This window comes from Budorcas taxicolor, chromosome 25 (genome assembly GCF_023091745.1).
Source record: "Budorcas taxicolor isolate Tak-1 chromosome 25, Takin1.1, whole genome shotgun sequence".
Classification (NCBI taxonomy): Eukaryota; Metazoa; Chordata; class Mammalia; order Artiodactyla; family Bovidae; genus Budorcas; species Budorcas taxicolor.
Window position 1 is genome coordinate 5,913,862 of NC_068934.1, and position 24,173 is coordinate 5,938,034.

General features: G+C 42.2%; 1 protein-coding gene and 1 pseudogene across 1 annotated transcript; both read left to right on the forward strand.

The window, feature by feature from the left end:
- The first annotated feature begins 17,628 nt into the window (after nucleotides 1–17,628).
- On the forward strand, nucleotides 17,629–18,870 carry LOC128069071 (upstream-binding factor 1-like protein 1). Its single transcript, XM_052662363.1, has one exon. The coding sequence runs from the start codon at nucleotides 17,641–17,643 to the stop codon at nucleotides 18,868–18,870; it is 1,230 nt and encodes a 409-aa protein (XP_052518323.1). The 5' UTR covers nucleotides 17,629–17,640.
- Nucleotides 18,871–19,661: 791 nt separating this feature from the next.
- LOC128069072 (MAU2 chromatid cohesion factor homolog) lies at nucleotides 19,662–20,893 on the forward strand (annotated as a pseudogene).
- Nucleotides 20,894–24,173: the final 3,280 nt, after the last annotated feature.

Sequence of the window (24,173 nt, forward strand, 5' to 3'; positions counted from 1 at the left end):
TCAGGAACAGGTCACAAACCTAACCAAGGTTTTGGGAATTCTAGTAGCTGAGGGGGCTCCTATCCTGGTGGTTTCTAGATAGGGGAAAATCAATTATAACTTCACTGTGTTTAACTTCATTTTACCTTTAGGACTTATAATGGCTGCATTATTTTTTAAAGTGGTGGTAATGTTAATGTCCATTTGTCTTTTACATTTCATTTAAATAAAAGCAATCACTTTTATTTTATTGGATAGGATATAGGCACTTTTCGTCTGCCATCTGAACTTACTAGAGATGAAAGAACACGTGGGTGTGGAAACCCAGTCAAATGCATGAATGCAAGCACAGAGGATTCTTCTTCCAGAGAATCCTTGTCACAGCTCAAGGGCAGCATAGAATTTTCCTCTCCTTCCACTCATCTGGCTAAATTCTGTCCCCCCTTTAATCTTCGGTTTCCTGAAGTAGAATAGATCAGTTATAATGTGACCTCAAGAACAGCTGATTCTTCCCCTTTGCAAAGCTCACAGTAGACTTTGGATCTTCTTTTGTAGTTTTCAGACTGTAAAAAAGGAAGGCCATTGTTCGTCCTTTTCATAACCACATTCTAAGGACAAAACACTAGGTTAAGGATATGAAGCACATCCAAAAAAATATTTGAACAAACGAATATGTAGGAAAAACATTAAAAGCAACGGCTATACAACCAAAAACATTTACTATCGTGTAGACACAGTCAGTCGCTCAAAAAAGTGATGAGAAACATTAAAGAAGTGAATTAAGTTATTGTTCAGGTTCGTGGCTCAGAAATTCAGCTTAGTGGGTGAGATTTAGATTGTGTATGATTTGACTCCCTCAGTGTTGCTCTTAGTAGTTCTCAATGATGAACAGATTTTCAGGAGTACGCACATGTTTTTACCAGAGTGACAGTAGCACAGATAATATGGCTTAGCTGCTTGGAATCTGCAGTATTCGTAAGGAAGATACATAGAGTGAAAATGCTCTGAATACATATTTTCAAGGATGGACAATGAATTTTATTTCTCACATATACAAAACATCCAAGCTGTCAACAAATTTCATTTCAAGGAGTGTTACGGACTTAGAGATTAAAACTTTGCAAAATAATCGGACATTGAAATTCATCTCTTTGGGGATGTATTGCTCAACATAATGACTCTAGTTAACACTGTTGTATGATAGATAAGAAAGCTGTTAAAAGAGTAGATTCTAAGAGATCTCATCATAAATAATTTTTTTCTTTTTCTTCTATTTTCATATGTTTATATATACATATATTTATATATATATATATGAAGTGAAGTGTGAAAGTGTTAGTCACTCTGCTGTCTGACTCTGATTCTGTCAGTTGTATCCAACTCTTTCTGACCCCATGTACTGTAACCTCTGTCCATGGAATTCTCCAGACAGGAATACTGGAGTGGGTAACCATTTCCTCCTCCCAGGGATCGCCCCAACCCAGGGACAGAACTGGGGTCTCCTACACAGCAGGCAGATTCTCTACTGGCCGAGCCACCAGGGAAGCCCGTGTATATACATATAAATCTTTCTCTCCCCACTCTCCTTTCTTCCATCTCTGCATCTTTTGTTCCCTCTTTACAGAGAAAGTGGTTCAGGGAATAATCTCGGGATTAAATGTATTTCTATGAAGTTGTAGTGAAAAATACATTTTAATTAGAGTTTCAAGTATTTGCTTAGGAATTATTTAAAGCAATCTAATAATGCCTAGGTGGCACTCAGTTCAGTTCAGTCGCTCAGTCCTGTCCGACTTTTTGCAACCCCACGAACTGCAGCACACCAGGCCTCCCTGTCCATCACTAACTCCTGGAGTTTGCTCAAACTCATGTCCATCAAGTCGGTGATGCCATCCAACCATCTCATCCTCTGTCGTCCCCTTCTCCTCCTGCCTTCAATCTTTCCCAGCATCAGGGTCTTTTCCAATGAGTCAGTTCTTTGCACCAGATGGCCAAAGTATTGGAGTTTCAGCTTCAACATCAGTCTTTCCAATGAATATTCAGGACTGATCTCCTTTAGGATGGACTGGTTGGATCTCCTTGCAGTTCCAGGGACTCTGAAGAGTCTTCTCCAACACCACAGTTCAAAAGCAGCATTTCTTGGGCGCTCAGCTTTCTTTATGGTAAAACTCTCACATCCATACATGACTACTGGAAAAACTGTAACTTTGACTAGACCGACCTTTGCGGGCAGGTGGCGCTACTGGTAAAGAAACCGCGTGCCAGCTCAGGAGAAACGAGATAAGGGTTCCATCCCTGGAGGAGGGCGCGGCAGCTCACTCGAATATTTTTGCCTGAGAATCCCAGGGACAGAGGAGCCTAGCGGGCGACAGCCTATAGAGTCCCAAAGAGTTGGACACGACTGAAGTGACTTAGCACACACGCACAATAATGCCCTTGTTTTTGGAAGGGATCCAAAAATTGTTGCACACCTAAACTTTTTAGAATGTTTCTGACACCGGCCAAAACCGGATAAACTGTCAACAGAATGTCTCACCCACAGATAACTGAAAACTCAGAATCGACTATAAACAGTAACTATGTGAGGACTGCGAAAAATGAAAAGTGGAAAGTGAAATGAGGAGAGCAGTTAAAACTGGAATCATTACCCGCAATGAGCTGGATTTTGTGGCGTTGCTTTTCCGCTTTTCTTTCCCGGCATTGACTGAAAGGAAGGGAGACCGCTCCCTGGTCTGCACGGCTTGGGCTTGAGCATGCAGCAAAAGGTCACACCCAAACGCCCTCTCTCTGGTCAAAAAACCGGGAAAAGACGTTTCTGCAAAAAGAAAAGTGTGGCAGAAAGTTTTTTTTTTTAATCTTTTTTTCTTTGTACCTGCTGGGAAGTTTCCCGGGCCCTGGATGGGTAGGCCTCCCGGCTCCCCGCGACCCCCGCGAGCCTCAGTTCCCTTTAGGAGGCGGGGGAGCCTCGGCCACCGGCCTCCCCGCGCGCAGGGCTGCTGCTCCTCCGGGAGAGGAGGGTCGCGCCGCCCCGGGGCTCGGGAAGCGCTGCGGCCGTCTACTGTGCTCAGCCGAGTCCCGCCTTGCCTTGCCGTGACTGCTGCAGCCCCTCTGGCCGCCTCCCTTCCCCGCACCTAGAAGAAGAATTTACTAGCTTGTCGGTCACCTATGCACGCGTGCTCAAGCGTCTGTGCTCCTTGACTGCCGTCGTGACCTTCTCTCGGTGACCCCGTGGACTGTAGCCTCCTAGGCTCCTCTGTCCATGGGATTCTCCAGGCAAGAGTACTGGACAGGGTAGTCATTCCCTTCTCCAGGGGATCTTCCCAACCCAAGGATCCAACCCAGGTCTCCTGCATTGCAGGCAGATTCTTTACCATCTGAGTCACCAGGGAAGCCCCAAACCACCTATTCTTCAATTTAAAAAGGAGGGCAAATTTTTCTTTTGCAATACAGTTGTTCAGGGGCCCAGTCATTTGGGACTCTCTGCAACTCCATGGACGGCAGCATGCCAGGCCCCTGTCCCCTACTGTTTTTCGGAGTTTGTCCAAGTTCGTGATCATTCATCGGTGATGCCATCCAGCCATCTCGTGCTCTGATGCCCTCTTCTCCTTCTGCCCTCAATTTTCCCCAGCATCAGGGACTTTTTCAATGAGTCGCCTATTTGCATCAGATGACCAAAATACTGGAGCTTCAGCATCAGTACTTCCAACAAGTATTCAGGGTTAATATCTCTTAAGATTGACTGGTTTGATCTTGCTGTCCAAGGGACTCTCAGGAGTCTTCTCCAGCACCACAGTTGGAAGGCATCAATTCAGTAATACAGTAGTAATCAATTAACAATATAGTAGACCATATAAAAAAACTGTTTAGGTCTTTTAGAATTCAAAGATATTGCTGGCCATGTCCACATCTCAAATTTCTCACATTGTTAAACAGCTTGGTATTGTGACTGATTATTTCTTTTTACTGTGTCAAAAACAGAATGTTCCAGTCAAAGTCAGATTTTGAATTATTTATAAAGGTTTCCTAAGAGTCATCCCCTTCTCCAACAGTTTTCCTCCTGTATAAAAAACAAAACAAAACAAAAATACGGTTTTGTTGTTGGTGTTAGGTTCCTCAAAATAGCTTGGACTTCCACAGTTTGATTCATCCTATAGCTCCAGGTGGTGAGTCCTATTTGGTCTGAAAAATCAAACAATAATAGTACCAGCCAGGGACTGGTTTAACAAAGAGTAGTTAACTAAACTTTTCTACCTCCATTATTTCATTTAAGTGTCACAACCATCCAAGCAGGATTTCTTGTTCAAAATCACCCTGCTGAGAAGTGTGGGAGTAAGAAATCACTTTTGACCCAAATTAAAATCCACAAGTCATCAAGTCTCCTAGATCGGACAAAATACAAGCAACATGTTGTTTTCTAAGCAACTATGTTAATTCAATCAACAAGTATTTTCTGGCAAGTTGACAGTTCAAGGGACAATCTACCAGCTTGAGGATGTAATGGTTAATAAAACAACATCCTTATACGAGATAATCAAAGATTAAAAAAAAACCACACAGCTGTTAAAATGAAGAAATGTACACAGTGCCACTGATCTGTACTTCTGCCCTCACCCATGATCTAGAAAATGCTTTAAGGCCTCCTCTGGTGGTCCAGTGACTAAGACTCCTCACTCCCAATGCAGAGGGCCTGGTCAGGGAACTAGATCCTATATACCACAACTAATATCGAAGTTTCAGTGTGCTACAAGATGCAGCACAGCCAAAATAAAATAAATAAATAAAAGTAACACTTAAAAAAATTAAAAAAAAATGCCTTTATTGCAACCCATTGATTAAAATGCAGGAAAGTGCATACACAAGATATAGTCACAAACTAAGTGGTTTCCTTTGATGTCCTTTATCTTAAATAGAATTTGTCATTAAAAATCAGCTTCCGAATATATGAATTAATAGGATTAATTTTTGTAAAAGTGGGTTAGATTTCAACTAAAGTCTTCTTATATGAGTATAGCTACATTTTAAAATTTGCCCTTCTATCTTTATTATTGATACCTTTGCATTTAAAAACAAAACATTGAGGAGAAGGGATTATTCTAAAGTTCTTTGAAACTATAATCAGGAACTCCTCTCCACTGTGATGTAAATCTCATTCCTGACAGACAACACCAGAAAACAACTCCTTTTAACATTTTATTTTGTCAAATACATTTCAGTTCAGTTCAGTTCAGTCCTGTCTGATTCTTTGCGACCCCATGGACTGCACCACGACAGGCTTCCTTGTCCATAACTAATTCCCAGAGCTTGCTTAAACTCATGTCCATTGAGTCGATGATGCCATCCAACCATCTCATCCACTGTCGTCCCCTTCTCCTCCTGCCTTCAATCTTTCCCAGCAACGGGGTCTTTTCTAAGGAGTCAGTTCTTTGCATCAGATGGCCAAAGTACTGGTGCTTCAGCTTCAGCATCAGTTCTTTCATTGAACATTCAGGGTTGATTTCCTTTAGGAGGACTTCCCTGGTGGCTCAGATGGTAAAGCATCTGCCGAGAATAATCCCTGGGTTGGGAAGATCCCCTGGAGAAGGAAATGGCAACCCACTCCAGTACTACTGCCTGGAAAATTCTGTGGATGGAGGAGCCTGGTAAGCTACAGTCCATGGGGCCGCAAAGAGTGGACACGATGAGCAACTTCACTTTCTTTCTTTTTTTTCCTTTAGGACAGACTGGTTCAATTTCCTTGCTGTCCAAGTGTCAGGGGACTTTCAACTTTAAGGGATTCAATATGTTCTTCTTTTGTGTGCCATTTCTCAAGGACTCTCTATTCCTTATCAGTTCCTGGGAAACAGTAGTGGGCAGAGCTGCACGCAGTTCTCAGGACTGAGATCATGAGAAAGGGCACCTGCTTGGATTCCTTTCAGTGACTCCCTTCAGTGACATTTTACTTAAAGTAATCTATTCAGTGATGCCCCTCTTACTCAGGATATGGAATGCTTTCTGGCCCTTTGAAGATGTTATTTGCTTGGCTTTGTTTTGCTCAATTTTTTTTTTTTTTTTTTACTGCTTAAAGCTGCCTTGTATGAAGATATATAAACATGCTTTTCTGCAAATAAAGCACCCTTGTTTCACTCGAGACTTGTGTTCCCTGCATTCCTCTTCTTGTCGATTCCAGTCCCTAGATCCCGGTCTACAAAGACTGTGACATCCAAGGGATTCCAAGAGTCTTCTCCAACAACAGTTCAAAACCATCAGTTCTTGATCTTAATTTCTACATCCCATGAATGGTCACTTTAATTTCTCATATTTATGCACAGTTACAAATGTTGCTTTCCTATAGATACATTCATTATTGCTTGCTCCAAGTCAGAGGTTTCTGAAGAGTCATTTGCCAACACTCAAAACCAACTTTTTTTTTCTCAAATCATTTACTGCACTATCTACTTATCTATTGCTAAACATTCTTTCTAACACACACACATATTACCACTTGTAATGTATTTATATGAGTAGAGCAGGATGCCCTTTTTAGGAGCTACACCAAATAGAAAACTAAACAGTACCTGGAAACTACTTTCTAAGTCCTTAAAATCTATGTAAACAACCAAGGAATTCATAGAAAACAGACCTAAAATTAATAATCAAATTATTAAAAAAATATATAGCAAGACAAGATGGCAAAATGGTTTAATTTATAGAAATGTTGAAAGAATGTAATACTTTAAAAAAATTGACAAATGAGATCATTGCATAGAAACAACGTCAGCTTGTTATAGGAAAGCTAGGCCTCTGAATACCTGTGCCAAATTAAATCCCAGAGACAGAGTTTTGGGTGAAGCAGAAAAGTGAAGTCGCTCAGTCATGTCCAACTCTTAGCGACCCCATGGACTGTAGTCTACCAGGCTCCTCTATCCACGGAATTTTCCAGGCCAGAGTACTGGAGTGGGCTGCCATTTCCTTCTCCAGAGGATCTTCCCAACCCAAGGATTGAACTTGGGTCTCCCACATTGCAGGCAGTCTTTACTGTCTGAGCCACCAGGGAAGCTTTATTGCCTTGCCAGGCAAAGAGAGACATCCCAGGCTTCTGCCTCAATAAACTATGTGCCTCAACCCCAGAGGATTTGATGAAGGTTTTTTACAGCATTGGATCAAAGGTGGTCTGACAAAATTAGGGTGTGAGCAAGGCTTGCACTCATTTAATCTCATCTCAGCTAGTCTGTCCCCTAATCTTGATGAGCTTCTCTGATCCCTTTGAGAGTTTTTTTGGCTATTCCTCCCTTGATTAGCAACTATTTGAATCCACCCTTTGGAACTCAGGGAACAAAGTGATCTATTACTTCAGAGGCTGGTTATGCCTACAAGAAATGGAGACACAGAAAAGCCTCCATCCTTGGGAGCAGTCCCCAACCTTTACAGGACAGTTTCATGGCAGATAGTTTTTCATGGACTTGGGAGGGGGCATGGCTCAGGCGGTAACGTGAGGGATGGGATGGGCAGATGACCTTCGCTTACTCACCCGCTGCTCGCCTCCTGCAGCGTGGCCTGGCTCCTTCCAGGCCACGGACTGGTGCCATCCGTGCCTCAGGGCTGGGGATCAGTGCTCTGATTCCTCTGAGGTCTTGGGAGCTTCCCTGGGGTTAGCTATGCAGGGTTAAGGCAGAAGGTGCTTTTTGGTTCTGGTTATTATTCCCACTATCTTATACATGTGCGGCTTCAGCAGGAGACTCAGCAGAGTGGGTAACCGGAGAATAAGTTCTCCCTGATTCGCACTGATAGTCGAACTGGGGTCTCCTAACCAACTGAGCTATCAGGGAAGCCCTGTTTGGATGCCACTGCTGCTGCTAAGTCACTTCTGTCGTGTCTGACTCTGTGCGACCCCATAGACAGCAGCCCATGAGGCTCCCCCGTCCCTGGGAGTCTCTGGGCAAGAACACTGGAGTGGGTTGCCATTTCCTTCTCCAGTGCTACTAGACTGAAAATCCCAAGAGGGTAGGGAAAATATTTTTTATTATTCCCACTATCTTATACATGCTTAGAATATAGAATACTATAAAAATGTGGTGAATGAATGAATAAATAAATGAATGAAACAGTGAATATAAATAATATTATTCTGGCAGTAACAAAGTTTTCCAAAATGCAGCTAACATAATAGGACTGAGAATAAAGCATAATGTCAACAAAAGGCAAGTCATAAATTGATTTCCAGATTGATAGGCCAAGGAAATTCCATTATTTTGAGATTTGAAATGATTATATATACTATAATTTTATTCTACAGGTTTGATTTTGAGATTTCCTCAGGGATGGGCTTCCCTGATAGCTCAGTAAGTAAAGAATTAGGGTGCAATGCAGGAGACCCCAATTCCATTCCTGGGTTGGGAAGATCCACTGGAAAAGGGATAGGCTACCCACACCAGTGTTCCTGGACTTTCCCTGTGGCTCAGCTGGTAAAGAATCCACCTGCAATGCGGGAGACCTGGGTTCGATCCCTGGGTTGGGAAGATGCCCTGGAGAAGGGAAAGGTAACCACTCCAGTATCCTGGCCTGGAGAAGTCCATGGGGTCGCAAAGAGTCTGACATGACTGAGGGACTTTCACTTTCAGGGATGGCAAATATATATTATGGAAGATAATGTTCCTAGTGACAAGAAAATGGAAAACAGTACTTAGAAGGAGACAGTCAGGATTTTTATTTTTAAAGTTTTTATTGGAGTATAGTTGATTTACAATGTCATATAATTAGTTTCAGGTGTACAGCAAAGTGATTTGATTATACAAATATCCACTCTTTTTTAGATTATTTTCCCACATAGGCCTTTATAGAATATGGAGTAGATTTCCCTGTGCTATCCATTAGGTCCTTTTTAGTTATCTATTTTATATATAGTAGTGTGTATATGTTGATCCCAATAGCCCACTTTATCCCACACAAACACACTTACCCCTTGGTAACCATAGTTTTGTTTTCTACATCTATAACTCTATTTCTTTTGTGGAGACAAGTTCATTTGTACCCCATTTTTAGATTCCACATATAAGTGATATACGATATTTGTCTTCCTTTAGACAGCAGGATTTAAATAGGCATATATTCAAAGTCACTTACTGGGACTCCCTTGGTGGTAGTTGCTAAGACTGCACTCCCAATCCAGGGTGCCAGGGTTTGATCCCTGGTGAAGGAACTAGATCCCATATGCCACAACTAAGACCCAGCACAGCCAAATAAGTCAGTTCAGTTCAGTTCAGTTCAGTTCAGTCTCTCAGTCGTGTCCAACTCTTTGCGACCCCATGAATCGCAGCACGCCAGGCCTCCCTGTCCATCACCATCTCCCAGAGTTCACTCAGACTCATGTCCATTGAGTCCGTGATGCCATCCAGCCATCTCATCCTCGGCCATCCCCTTCTCCTCCTGCCCCCAATCCCTCCCAGCATCAGAGTCTTTTCCAATGAGTCAACTCTTCGCATGAGGTGGCCAAAGTGCTGGAGTTTCAGCTTCAGCATCATTCCTTCCAGAGAAATCCCAGGGTTGATCTCCTTCAGAATGGACTGGTTGGATCTCCTTGCAGTCCAAGGGACTCTCAAGAGTCTTCTCCAACACCACAGTTCAAAAGCATCAATTCTTTGGCGCTCAGCCTTCTTCACAGCCAAATAAATAAATATTAAAAAAAGAATCCTTATTAAAGCTTTAGATATATAAACATTACACATTGAAAAAACAAAACAGATTTGCTTTTGAAAGAATGAGGCACATGACTGAGAATTCTCATTTCTTTAAACAAAATGATAACATGCCTCACAAGAAAGAAAACCAAAGAAAATACTTTGGGATTTGGTTCTTGGGCTCCAAAATCACTGCAGATGATGACTGCAGCCATTAAATTAAAAGACGCTTGCTTCTTGGAGGGAAAGCTATGACAAACCTAGACAGTATATTAATATTAATTGGAAGGACTGCAGCTGAAGCTGAAGCTCCAATGCTTTGGCCACCTGATGCAAAGAGCTGACTCATTGGAAAAGACCCTGACGCTGGGAAAGAGTGAGGACAGGAGGAGAAGGGGACGACAGAGGGTGAGATGGTTGGATGGCATCACCGACTCCATGGATATGAGTTTGAGCTAACTCCAGGAGATAGTAATGGACAGGAAAGACTGGTGTAATGCAGTCAGTGGGGTTGCAAACAGTTGGACATGACTGAGCAACTGAATAACAACAAGACAGTATATTAAAAATGAAAGACATAGCTTTCCCTACAAAGTTTCATCTAGTCAAAGCTATGGTTTTTCCGGGAGTCGTGTATGGATGTGAGGATTGGACCATAAAGAAGGCTGAGTGCCAAAGAATTGATGATGAATTGTGATGCTGGAGAAGATGCTTTTGAACTGTGATGCTGGAAAAGACTCTTGAGAGTCCCTTGGACTGCAAAGAGATCCATCTGGTCAATTTTAAAGAGAATCAGCTCTGAATATTCATTCAAAGGACTGATGCTGAAGCTTCAACACCTTGCCCATCTCATGCGAAGAACTGGTTCATTGGAAAAGACCCTGATGTTGGGAAAGATTGAAAGCAAAAGGAGAAGAGGGTAGCAGAGAATGAGATGGTTAGATAGCATCACTGACTCAAAGGAAGGAATTTGAGCAAACTCTAGGAGATAATGATGGATAGGGAAGCTTAGTGTACTGCAGTCCATGGGATCAGAAAGAGTTGGACATGGCTTAGGGACTGAATACCAACATGGCCTTGGGATAAATGATGACTGAAATGTGAAAAAATTGCACAATTTGTAATGTGTTAAATTCATGAAACTGTGAGTTCACTTCTTACATATATTTCAGGCAAGTGAAAATCTCTCAAACAAGTTAGAGGACAGGCTAATTTTCTCTAACAAACACCCCCAAACTTAAATGAATCGGAGTGTGTATTTCCCAGGTTCTCCTCCTGTCACCTTTCCTTTGATTTGTCTCCAATGACTAAGAATTCAAGATTATGTTAAATATAGTTACTGTTATTAGATAATGAAAAGTGCAGAAAAATGTGATTTTTTGGTCCCACTTCTACTACTGATGTAAGTATGATTTTTGTCAAATTATTTCATATCTCTTTGATTAAAATTTTTTTTCTTTCCTTTTTAAATTTGGCTACATTTCAGGGCACATTGGACCTTAGTTCCCCAATCAGGGATCCAACCACAGCCCCTGCATTGAAAGGTGGGGTATCAACCACTGGCTCACTGGGGAGGTCCCTGTTTATTGCATGTTTAATAGAACATTTTTAAAGCATTTTATCTAAGTTTCTATCCCTTTAATAGGATTTAATTTCCAGTCACCTAAAACAGTGGTATTTTAGACTATGGAAACTTTCAAACTTTGGAGAGGGGGGCTCTGAATTCTACAAGCATGCTGTTGTTTTAAAGGGAAGGGCTTGAGTTTATTGTTTTCTTTCTAGAGAAAATAATAAAGGAAATTTCTTAAAATAAAAAAGGAAATTTCTTGTTTTAAAAGATAGGCATAAGATCTACAAAAAAACTGGGAGGAGGGACAAGTTATTGCTATGTTGAAATGAGATTAGTAGCAATTGTTCCCTTTAATCTCATTTTAGGAAAAACTGTCATTCATTCATTCTCTGCTTCTTTATCCCCAGTTACTAGGAAATCTTCCTTGATGAGTTTTTCTCCTCACTTACAGTTCATTTCCAAAGATGCCTGGGAAACATCCACAACTAAATACTGTATTAACATAATCCTTTTAAGGAGAAAAATATTTATCTTCCTTCCATTTACAGAAAGAAAGCAGCCCAGTAAGAATCAAAGAAGGACATGGAGAAAAAATTTTCCTGATTTGTGTAGCCTGTGGTTGGAAGATCAACACAGTTTCTAGAGAGCTAGAATCCAGAAAAGCTTCTTACATGGAGTAAAGGAAGGATTGCTTCCATGAAAGTTCAGACTAATTCGACAACATTTCTCAGCAATTTTGTATGAATATTGTTCTTCATCAACCAGGTAAGAAGATACCATAGAGTCTATTATTTCTCTCAACATCTTATCTTTGAACACAAATCTGTAATTCTGTGTGCATGAAAAGTGGGAATATTAGGAAATATGTGACTGGACTATATATATATTTTTGGTATTTCTATTTTTCTTTTCATTTCATTTATTTATTTGACAGAGCTGGGTCTTCCTCTCTCTAGTTGCGATGACTAGGGGCTACTCTAGTTGCAGTGGGCTGGCTTTCCATTGTGGTGGCTTCTCAGAGCACAGGGCCTAGGTGCTGCAGCTTCAGTAACTGTGGTTCAGGGGCTTAGTTGCTCTGGGGTCTTCCTGGACCAAGGACAGATTCTTTACCACTGGACCACCCCAGGGAAGTCCCTTTTTTGTGTTTCTCTTTCATATTATTACTTATTTGCTTCATTAGCTTCTGTACTGTTGCCTTGCATGCTTTAGATTTTACAGTTTTAAGAATCAGCATATCAAAGCTGTGTTATGGATCTTACTGTTGTTTAAAATTCAATTAACAATCAAGGGGGGAAAAAAGAGCATTTTACTCAAGCCAGGCTGAGAAGTATAACTCAGGAGACAGACTTGCAGAAGCTCTGAGAATTACTCTGCCTGTTAGACGTGGAAGGCACAGTCACAAACCTTTCAAGACAAAGTAACAGACATTAAAACTATATATTGATATTTTATATAAAGTTCACCAAAGATATATAGTCTAGGTGAAAAATGAAAGTGTTAGTCACTCAGTCATGTCTGACTCTGCAACCCCATGGAATATAGCCCACCAGGTTCCTCTGTCCATGGAATTCTCCAGGAAAGAATATTGGAGTGGGTTGCCATTCACTTCTCCAGGGGATCTTCCCAACCCAGGGACTGAATCCAGGTCTCCCACACTGCAGGCAGATTCTTTACCATCTGAGGGACAGTAGCGGAACCCCCAATACTAGCAGTGTAACCTTTTAAAGGAGAGTGTTCTTTCCCAGCTCTTTATCGGGGTGTCATGATGCCTTGCTACTAATTTTGCGTGTTGTTACCTAGACTATGAGCATCCCTGGTGGCTCAGAATCCACGTGCAATGTGGGAGACCTGGGTTTCAATCCCTGGATTGGGAAGATCCCTGGAGAAGGGAAAGACTATATACTCCAGTGTTCTTGCCTAGAGAATTCCATGGACAGAGGAGCCTGGCGGGCTACAGTCTATGGGGTCCCAAAGAGTCGGACATGACTGGGGGACTAACACTTTCAAGAAGCTACATTGCTAGCATTAGAAAAAAGGGAAAAGGAATTTCTTTATGGTTGGGTGGACACCCGCATCTTTGAGGAGATCTGGTTAGAGTGGAATGCAGATGGACACTGCACACTAGGGAAGAAGAAAGGAGGCCTGAATGAACACGGAAGAGAACTTCATGTTTAAATTTTTTCATCATAACTAAAAATACAAATTTTATCATGAGCTATGTCTCATTTGTTTTTTACACTGCAGCGGTTTCAATTGGGGGTGATTTTTCCTTCCAGAGGACAATTGTTGATATGATTTATCCAACTAAAAAAACAAATTTTATCATGAGCAATGTCTCATTTGTTTTTTACACTACAGTGGTTTCAATTGGGGGTGATTTTTCCTTCCAGAGGACAATTGTTGATATGATTTATCCAAAATGTGTTAGGTTGTCACAACTGGATGTTACTATTATTTCATGGGTAGACACCATGGATTCTGTTAAGCAGCCTACAAGGCAGAGGAAAGCGCAACAAATAAGAAATAATCAGTTCCAAAGGTCAGTCGTTCTGATTTTGGGAAATCCCTGAGCTAGAGAATCTTAACATGGATTAGTAATAAGACTTTTAATTAGCTAGTTCCTGAAGAGAACAGGCAATCAGCAAAGAGTCCTGAATAAATGGAAAGCTAAGACTTTAAAGAGAATGTATTTTTTTTTTTGCCCAAGATTTATGTGGAATTCCTTGAAATCACTCTGGATTATTAAATTCACATCTACTAGCCACAGTATTTTGACTTGAGATTTTGTCACTGTGATTTGAGACTGTCTTTCAGTCTGTAAATATATTTTCAATACTGTGAATACTGCATCTGAATGCATTCTTGGGTTATTCTCTTGCTTATGTATTAACATTTGTTTTAAGTACCAAGGGGTAGTTATGAACAACACAGACATCCTTCCTACCCTTATGAAGGTTATAGTCAGGGAGCAAGGAATTGAATAAAAGCTATAAGAATTATAGTTACAATTTGGATCAGTGTAAGAAGAGGGAAAAAGGAGTGTACTAAAGGAATACATAATGAAGTCTAAACTTAAGACAGTGGCATAAGGGAGTGGCATCTGAAGACAGACTTGAAGGATAAATAGGGTGGGGTGGGTGGATATCCTGAGGTGGGAAAGAGCTTTGATGCTTTTTAGTACATGGCTAAAAAGCCATTGACTCAAACAGAGCAAGAAAACAAAAGTATAATGAGGTAAATAGGGCTGAACTGGCTTCCTTGGTGGCTCAGTGGTAAAGAATCTGCCTGCCAATGAAGGAGACCTGGGTTTGATCTCCATGTCAGGAAAATACCTTGGAGAAGGAAATGGCAGCCCACTCCAGTATTCTTGCCTGGGAAATCCCAAGGACACAGGAGTCACAGCTACAGTCCACGGAGTTGCAAAAGAGTTGAACACGATTAAATATCACCAACAAAGGCCTAAATATTCAGAGTTTTGTTAGACTCAAAAAGTATTTTAATCTTGAATATGTATTCCTACTTCTTTGCTACTTTTGAAAAATAGTCTATTGGTATAATAGTTTTTCATTCTTATAAGATCCCCTACAGATATCATCTTATGCACAATTTTCTTTTCAATACTATAATTTTGTTTCCTTCTCTTTCCCACTACCATTTTTATAGATTACGTCAGCTTGGACCACCCAAGAGAATTGCATGGACACAGTGATAGTAGCTGTGAGTAAGTGAAAGTTGCTGTGTTGTGTCTGACTCTTCGTGAACCCCATGGACTGTAGCCTGGCAGGCTCCTCTGTCCATGGAATTCTCCAGGCAAGAATACTGGAGTGGGTTGCCATTTTCCCCTCCAGAGGATGTTCTTGATCTAGGGATCGAACTGACATCTCTTGCATCTCTTGGATTGGCAGGGGTATTTGATTCTTTACCACTAGTGCCACCTGGGGAGCTCAAACTCCTGAAAATGACAAGTTACTTCACTATCTCCATATTTTCTGGAATGTCTTACAGTTGGACTCATGAAATACATATTCTTTTCAGATTAGCTTCTTTTACTCAGTGATGTGTATTCAAGTATACTCCATGTCTCTTTCTAGCTTGATCTTTCTTTTTAGCACTGAATAATGTTCCATTATCTGTAGGTAGTGTAGTTCCTTTAAACAGTCACCTGTCTAAGACATGTTGGTTGCTTTCAAGTTTTGACAGTTATGAACAAAGCTGCTAAAACATCCCTGTGCAGGTTTTTTTTTTTTTTTTTAAATGAGGTTTTCAGGTTTTTAGCCAATTTGGTTAAATACAAAGAAACATGATTATGGAATAATATTAAGAGGCTATTTAGTTTTATAAGAAAGTTCCCTATTATTGCTCAGAATACCTGCATCATTGTGCATTCCCATTAACAATGAATCAAAGTTTCTGTTTTTCCAAATTCTCTCCAGGATTTGGTAATGTCACTGTTTGGGATTTTGGACATTCCAATACATGTACCATGGTATCGGTGGAGGTGATGGAATTCCAGTTGAGCTATTTCAAATCCTGGAAGATGATGCTGTGAAAGTACTGCATTCAATATGCCAGAAAGTTTGGAAAGCTCAGCAGTGGCCACAGGACTGGAAAAGGTCAGTTTTCATTACAGTCCCAAAGAAAGGCAATGCCAAAGAATGCTCAAACTACCGCACAATTGCACTCATCTCACATGCTAGTAAAGTAATGCTCAAAACTCTCCAAGCCAGGCTTCAGCAATACATGAACCGTGAACTTCCAGATGTTCAAGCTGGTTTGAGAAAAGGCAGAGGAACCAGAGATCAAATTGCCAACATCCGCTGGATCATGGAAAAAGCAAGAGAGTTCCAGAAAAACATCTATTTTTGCTTTATTGACTATGCCAAAGCCTTTGACTGTGTGGATCACAAGAAACTGGAAAATTCAGAAAGAGATGGGAATACCAGACCACCTGACCTGCCTCTTGAGAAACCTATATGCAGATCAGGAAGCAAGAGTTAGAACTGGACATGGAACAACAGACTGGTTCCAAATAGGAAAAGGAGGACGTCAAGGCTGTATATTGTCACCCTGCTTATTTAACTTATATGCAGAATGTATCATGAGAAACGCTGGGCTCAAAGAAGCACAAGCTGGAATCAAGATTGCCTGGAGAAATATCAATAACCTCAGATATGCAGATGACACCACCCTTACGGCAGAAAGCGAAGAGGAACTAAAAAGCCTCTTGATGAAAGTGAAAGAGGAGGGTGAAAAAGCTGGCTCAACATTCAGAAAACGAAGATCATGGCATCCGGTCCCATTACTTCATGGGAAATAGATGGGGAAACAGTGGAAACAGTGCCAGACTTTATTTTTTGGGGCTCCAAAATCCCTGCAGATGGTGATTGCAGCCATGAAATTAAAAGACGCTTACTCCTTGGAAGGAAAGTTATGACCAATCTAGATAGCATATTCAAAAGCAGAGACATTACTTTGAAAACAAAGTTCCATCTAGTCAAGGCTATGATTTTTCCAGTGGTCATGTATGGATGTGAGAGACAGACTGTGAAGAGAGCTGAGTGCAGAAGAACTGATGCTTTTGAACTGTGGTGTTGGAGAAGACTCTTGAGAGTCCCTTGGACTGCAAGGAGATCCAACCAGTCCATTCTAAAGGAGATAGGTCCTGAGTATTCATTGGAAGGACTGATGCTAAAGCTAAAACTCCAATATTTTGGCCACCTGATGCGAAGCATTGACTCATTGGAAAAGACTCTGATGCTGGGAGGGATTGGGGGCAGGAGAAGGGGACGACAGAGGATGAGATGGCTGGATGGCATCACCGACTCAATGGACATGAGTTTGAGAGAACTCCGGGAGTTGGTGATGGACAGGGAGGCCTGGTGTGCTGCGATTCATGGGGTCGCAAAGAGTTGGACATGACTGAGCGACTGAACTGACTGACTGACTGACCATGGTATCTCATTGGTATTTTAAAGTCCTTTCCTTTTCAGGAATTTTAATGTTTTAAATTTTGTTTCATTTTCACTTATTATTTGCCCCCTGAGGGGGCAACCAGTCTTTTGTTTTGTTTTGTTCAGTTGTATGTAAAATACCCTGTGGTAAGACTGATTGGAATGCATGTTGGGAAAGCGCCTGAGCATTTTTAATTACACAAAAGAAGCTTCATAATGTTCAATAAGTGTCTCAACTCAGAGGTTGGGCCAGTTTTCATTTACATTCTTAAGGGTAAATGAAATGATAGAAAGGACATATCTCAAGCAGGGTGTGCTTCTCTCATGTATCACATAGAACTTTCCTTTTCTTTCTCCACAGAAACATGGAGTTGCACACTGCAAGACTTCAGAATTAACTCATCCGCTGAATCTTGAGAGTGATGAAGCTGAAGATTCTGCTGAAGTGTCTGAACTGCTGGGACCATTTAAGTGTCCCAAAAACCTAGAAATGGCAATGCCTAAAAGTCAAGATGACTGGTCCAAGGAAGACATTGTGCAGTTACTGGAAAGTATGGAGAAAAATATTCCATCCAATGACAGGCACACGTTCAAAGCAACCCAGTCAGTGATGGACTGGGGCAAAGTAGCTTTTAAAGATTTTTCTGGGGAAATGTGCAAACTCAAATGGTTAGAGATTTCCTATAACTTGAGAAAGTTTCGCACTTTGAAAGATTTAGTCCTGGAAGCTAAGGAAAACGTTAATAATTTCAAAAGCAAAAAACACAAGAAACATCCTGATTTACCCAAGAAGCCCCTGACAGCTTACCTTCGCTTTTTTAAAGAGATGAGACCTCAGTACCTCCAAAAACACCCCAAGATGAGCAACCAGGAGCTGACCAAAGTTCTGTCTGAGGAATACAGGAAGCTGCCAGAACAGCTCAGGCTGAAATACAGTCAAGATTTCCAGAAAGAGAAACAGGAGTTTCAGGAGAAAATGGCTCTGTTCAGAGAACAACACCCTGATCTAGTCCGGAACTCCAAGAAACCTGATGTCCCCAAACGAAGTCAAAGCAAAGTGCCAAAGAAGTTTCAGGAAAATGTCCAAAAAGTGAAGTCTACCCCAGAAAACCATTTACCCATGAAATCGAAATTCCACGGAGAGCCCGAGAAGCCCCCGATGAATGGCTATCACAAGTTCCACCGGGATCTCTGGTCGAGCAGGGAGCTGAAAGTGGTGCCCCCGAGGGAGCGCATGGTGGAGATCAGTAGACGCTGGCAGCGCGTCCCCCAGGACCGGAAGGAGCTTTATAAGAAGCAGGCGGAGGAACTGCAGACACAGTACAAGGTGGACCTTGATCTCTGGCTCAGGACTCTGTCTCCTGAAGAGTATGCTGCTTACAGAGAGGCGACCTGTGCTAAGTGTAAGAACATGAGCATGATGGGGGGCCCGAACCCCAAGATTAGAAGGATGGGTCTGCAGTCCCCATCATCAGGGAATTTGCAAGAAAGGCTTAGGGAGGACCAGGGGCTTCAGGCTTCAAAGTCAGAATCATCAGACATGATTGGAGAACATTCTCCTGCCTCAGGGAGATCAGAAGAAAATGAGGAAGATGCAGAGGAGGATGCCACTGACTCCTCAGACCAGTGCAGAGAAGATGAAGGCTGTGGATTTGAAAGCAGTGGGGATGAAGGTGAAGATTGTGATGTTGAGAGCACTGTCTGTAACTCACCTTCCTAAGGGGACTCCTCTGACTCAGACTCCAAAATTAATTTTTTATTCCTTAAATGGTGGAACAGAGGACTTTCCAGCAAAACTCTAGGGAATCTGTGTCAAAGGGAGTGGAGTCTCACCGTTGCCAGTTTCCCTCCCTCTTTTCCTTCCTTCCTTCTTTCTTTCTTTCCTTTCCCTTCCTCCTCCATATAAAGTAGGATAGGTTAGGAAGAAGATAACTTGAGAAGTGTTCACTGCATCAGGTCCATAGACATGAGAGGAAGGGACCCTGCTGGGGGAATAACTGTAAATACGAATGAGTGTTGCTCCAACCTCCAATACCACCCATCCCTCCTCCTGAGAACCAGGATATATTTGAAAATCTGTTTAAGGTTAATGCCCTCTCATTATACTTTCTTTTTTTCCCCCTAAGAGTTCCTGGCTTCTTTCATTTTTTTTTTCATGAAAACTTGCATTTACTAAGTAGTTGCATCTTTTATATATGTAAAAATAGGTTTGAGTGTTAATTTTGTTGCTAGAAATCTTTTTTTTAATTAAAAAATTTTTTTTTTGTTGCTAGAAATCTTAGAGGTTTATTTTATTGTTCCTAACTGTATTTCTTGGTAAACAATTATAATACCAGAAATAATGATAATATTTATATTTGTTATACATGAAATTATTTCACACAATGTCTTGCCATATGTCTAAAACGATGTTAGAAGTGAAGATATGTTATTGTCCTGATTGTGACTTTAAAGCTGATGCTTCAAAGCATTAAGGCAGGGTTTCCCCTGATGATGCCTGGAGGAAGTGTCATGGTACCTGGTACTCTTGGACTTCCAGGAGCACTTCCAGCCCTGTGCACGCACTGCTTGAAGGCCATGTTCTCCTTCAAGCTACCGCAACCCACTGAAGCCCTAACGCACTTGCGGCTCAGCTCCCTGCTGTGTCTTCACTCTGAGAACAAAGAGCAGGCAGGCTGACATCACAGCAAAACCCACTGTTTCAAAGATGCTACATCGGAAGCAGCGAGGCTTTTGTCTGAATTTTGCTGTCAAGAGACTTCCATTGATTCAGGTGAGTCGCTGCTGTGAGAAGCAATCTAGATCTCAGAGCAGACGCTGTCCTGGCACTGCCGCTTCGTCTTCCAGCTTACACGACTGCACACACTCGAGAAGGACTCCATGTCAGCCTGCAGCCTCCTGCGTGTGGGGCCGCGTTCGGCCGGGTGGTGGGATGTGAGTACACGTGGGCGCTGTTCCCGCTCAGCAAGGGATGTGGCTGCTGTTGCAAGAAGTCCACCCACTGTTGACCCTCCATGAACAGATAGTAGAGGACCCGCAAGGGAACCCCACTCAGAAAGTCTCTGTATCTTCTTCCTGGTGCTCCAGGTAGGTGCTCCTGATGCCAGGCAGGTAAAGAGCATGAAGCAGCAACAGCAGTGTGTCTAGACCGTCTCCACACTGCGCTGAAGAGATCCTGCCAACCCAGCAAACCCACTGACCTCTTCCACCCGTTACCCAAGGAGCACCCGTGCACACTTGTCAGATGGAGACTGCGATGCATCCCACACGAGCCAGCTACCGAGAGAAGGCACAGAAGCACACAGACTTGTCCTCATGGCTGGAGACGGTTAAAATGCTCAATTGCAGCCCATCCTGTCATCCTTCCAAATAATCCTGCATGACTACACCAGCACGTGCAGGCTGGGCAGAAGATATGGGCCACTGGGCTGCAGGAGATCTCCCAGGTCTGTTGGCTGTGCCGGCAATGTGACCCCTGCCTTTCGACCCTCCTAGCCACTCAGCTCAGTTGTGTACCCTGCCGGGCCTGGCCTGTGTCTCTGCCAACGTCATGGACAGCGCTGAAGCCCAGTTCACCACAGCTTTGAGGCTCACCAATGACTGGGAGCTGTGGGCCTTCATCGTCACCAACCTGGTGAGCGGGTATATAAAGGAGGGAAACAGACACCCAGAGGGAACTGAACAGTTCGCTGGACAGGGTCCGTCCAGACAACAGCCTCGCTGTCAGCTCCTACTACCTCTGAGTGTGTGGCTTTTTTACCTGTGTGTGCTCTTCTCCTTCTTCCAGAACCAGTACAAGGAGGTCAGGCATGCTCCACATCATGTTTATCTCTCTATGTTTTAAGCCTTTCTTTGCTTCTAGGGCATTTTGTATGTAGAGCAGTTTAAATAAGAACCTGAACATTTAACATCTGTCTGGATATTAAAGTGCTTGTAGTGACCATTCTGTTATCTGTATACATGTAAATTTAGGGATAAGCTCTTAAGTTTACAGTTAGAAATTCAGTGTGTGCCTATGTGCTCAGCCACCCAGTTATGTCCAACTCTTTGTGACCCTCTGGACTGTAGCCTGCAAGGGTCCTCTGGAATTTTTCAGGAAGAATACTGGAGTGGGTTGCTATTTCCTCCTCCAGGTGATCTTCTCGATCCAGGGATCGAACCCATGTCTCCTGCATTGGCAAGTGGATTCTTTACCACTGAGCCACCTGGGAAGCCACCCCCAGAATTCAGTACTTGATATTTAATATTCCACTCTAGCTTCATGGAGGCCAACCCAAGTGTACATGCATGCGTGCATTTGTGTGAACTTTGAGCCTCCCCTTCACCTTTCAGTTATGTAAAGCTGTTGTAAATACCATCCCAATTCAGTGCCTTGCAGTTTTTTAATAATAAGAATTTAAAACAGACAACAAGCAAGCCCCCAGGGAGCTATTACAGCTAGTCTAATACAGCTAAAGTGAAGGTGAAAATCGCTCAGTCATGTCCGACTCTTTGCGATTGCATGAACTGTAGCCCACCAGGCTCCTTTGCCCATGGAATTCTCCGGGCCAGGATACTGGAGTGGGTAGCCTTTCCCTTCACTAAGTGTTTAGGGAAAACAGATAATGAAACTCCAAAACGTTGCAGGAATGTGAGGAAGCGGCATTAAGATTCCTGTGGGGAGGTGAACCATTGAAAGCTAGCTGGACCCTTTGTGTGCGCCTCCCACTTCTCCCCACTGGTTTGGGTGGCCCTCGGGGCCTGCGGTTCTTGGGGGTGCTGGTCCAGGAGGTGTCATGCTCCGTCACAGACCCAGGGCTGCCTCCCCCCCTTGTTGGGTCCTGACAGTCACCATGAATGAGGCCAAGGACCCCCTCTGGGGTCAGCACTCCTTGTCCAACTTACTGGGAATACAGGCAGGGAAATTGGAAAGGGCTGCCTGGCACAGTGGGTAAGTCTGTTCACTGCACGGTTTTTGTCTCCTTAGAGGGTTTTTTAAAATAAGTATTGGGTTGGCCCAAAAGTTCATCTGGGTTTTTCCACGACAGCTTATGGAAAAGCCTGAACAAATTTTTTGGGCAACCCGATATGTTTGGCATTGTTGCTGTTCACTCACTGTGGTGTCCGACTCTTTGTGACCCTGTGGACTGCAGCACGCCAGGCTTCCCCGTCCTTCATTATCTCCTGGAGTTTGCTCAAACTCGTGTCCATTGAGTCGTGTTTGGCAAGCTGTCTTTTAATGGGTTTGTAATGTCTCATGTTTTTAGCAGCCTGTATCTGCAGCTGGTGATTTTAATTAGGAAAAAAAAAAATTGTAAATACAAAACATTGTTTAAAAGACATAACCATAGAACACAACTTCTCACTTGTGGATTTTTTCCTGTGTATTCCAAGTAAGATAACTTGAAGCAGCCAAAAAATAAAGTGAAGTACTTTTTTCCCCCCCATCTAGATTCTTGTAGGTGCTTTTGGTATTGTGGTAAATATAAAAACACACTTTCATTCTCATGACTATGAGGAAATAGCTGTACTTAAATGAATTCTAAATGGTTGAAATGCTGAATGTATTTGGAAAACCATGCTGCAAATTATATAATTTGCTTCTCTGCTCAATATGAAATTTGTAAAATTAGCACCAAAGACATGATTCTTTTTACTTCAAACAGCAGGTAATATAGGAGACTCTTGCTACTAAGATGTAGTAACATTTATTGAAGTTGAAAAGTTAAAATTTTACCTGACCTCCTTCTCCTTCTGCCTCTGTAACTCAGCTTGCCCCTGGCAAAGTCTAGATCACATAGGTCACATAGTCTCAGAAAGTCGGGACTTGCAATGCTAGGAACTGGAGTTTATCTCACTCACCCTTGTCCTGCTCTTTGCAGTCACCCAGCCCCTGCAATCCTGCTTAATCATGCCTGTCCAGGTCAGACATCCCCCTCGCCATGTTGACCATTTTTCCCACGTGTGAAATCCCTTGTTTAAACCAGCCTATTAGCAGCTAGTGTTGCCCATTACAGTCTGTCTATAAAAACTCTGTAATCCCTTTGTTTGGGGCTCAGAGCTTGGAGTGTTAACTCCTCTGGGCCCACTGGCATAATAAACTTCCAATTAAAATAAATAAATTTATATTAAAAAAAAACCTGAGTTCTCCAACTCTCTGAGTGTGGTGCTTGGTTTCTTGAGTGCTAGTTTTGGCAACATTTCAAATGAGCTAGAGAGTAAGTTTAACAAACCAGTATTGAAAAACTTATCAATATATATTTAGAAAGTATCTTTAGTGTTAGGAATACAATGGTGAATATGTAATTCAGTATGGGGCAAAAATATTTAAATTAAAAGAAATGCTGTATTGTATGATTGGAAAATGGGAAGAGACATGCTCCCTGCCATCCCATCCCATCCTTCATGCCCAGGTGATAATCCTAAATTAAAATAATATAAAAGAGTAACATACCACCAGTATGACTGCAATGCCCACAATCACCCCCATACTTATAATATCTACGCTTAACAGAGCCTCCAACATACAAATACACTTAAGCTCAATTTGTGTAATCAAATTAGTTTTTGACATCCACTTTCAAATCTTGAAAACTTAAACTTTTAGACTCTAGTCCCTAACTTTTACTGCAAACCTTCTTTCCAACAAGGAGTATTTATTTATTAATTTCTTCAGGCAAAGATTTGTCCAGTGCCCCTCATGAAGCACTTTCTTTGTATTATTGTAGAAAAAAAGGACCTGCTAATTCTGGATTCTCTGAAAGAAATGCTTATCCCAGTCTCCAGGGTCAGTGGAGATTTCCCTGCAAATCGGTTTTCGCCCGGAGGGTGAATAGATGTGTAGGACAGAGTAGTTTTCGAGGGAGGGAGGAGAAGGTTGGGGGCTGACCTGGATCTGGTTAAGGATAAGGTCTGTCCATGCTGTTTAAGCCCTGGAGAGCAGGAAATGGGAAGCACACGGTCATATTTTGTTGAGTACAGCAAGCTCACAGCGCAGGTGAACAACCATTTCATATATTCCAGACAAACGGCTATAAGGGAAGA

What these genes read in the sequence shown, in the direction of transcription:
- LOC128069071 (XM_052662363.1), top strand. Translation starts at nt 17,641, where the DNA reads ATGGCAATGCCTAAAAGTCAAGATGACTGGTCCAAGGAAGACATTGTG.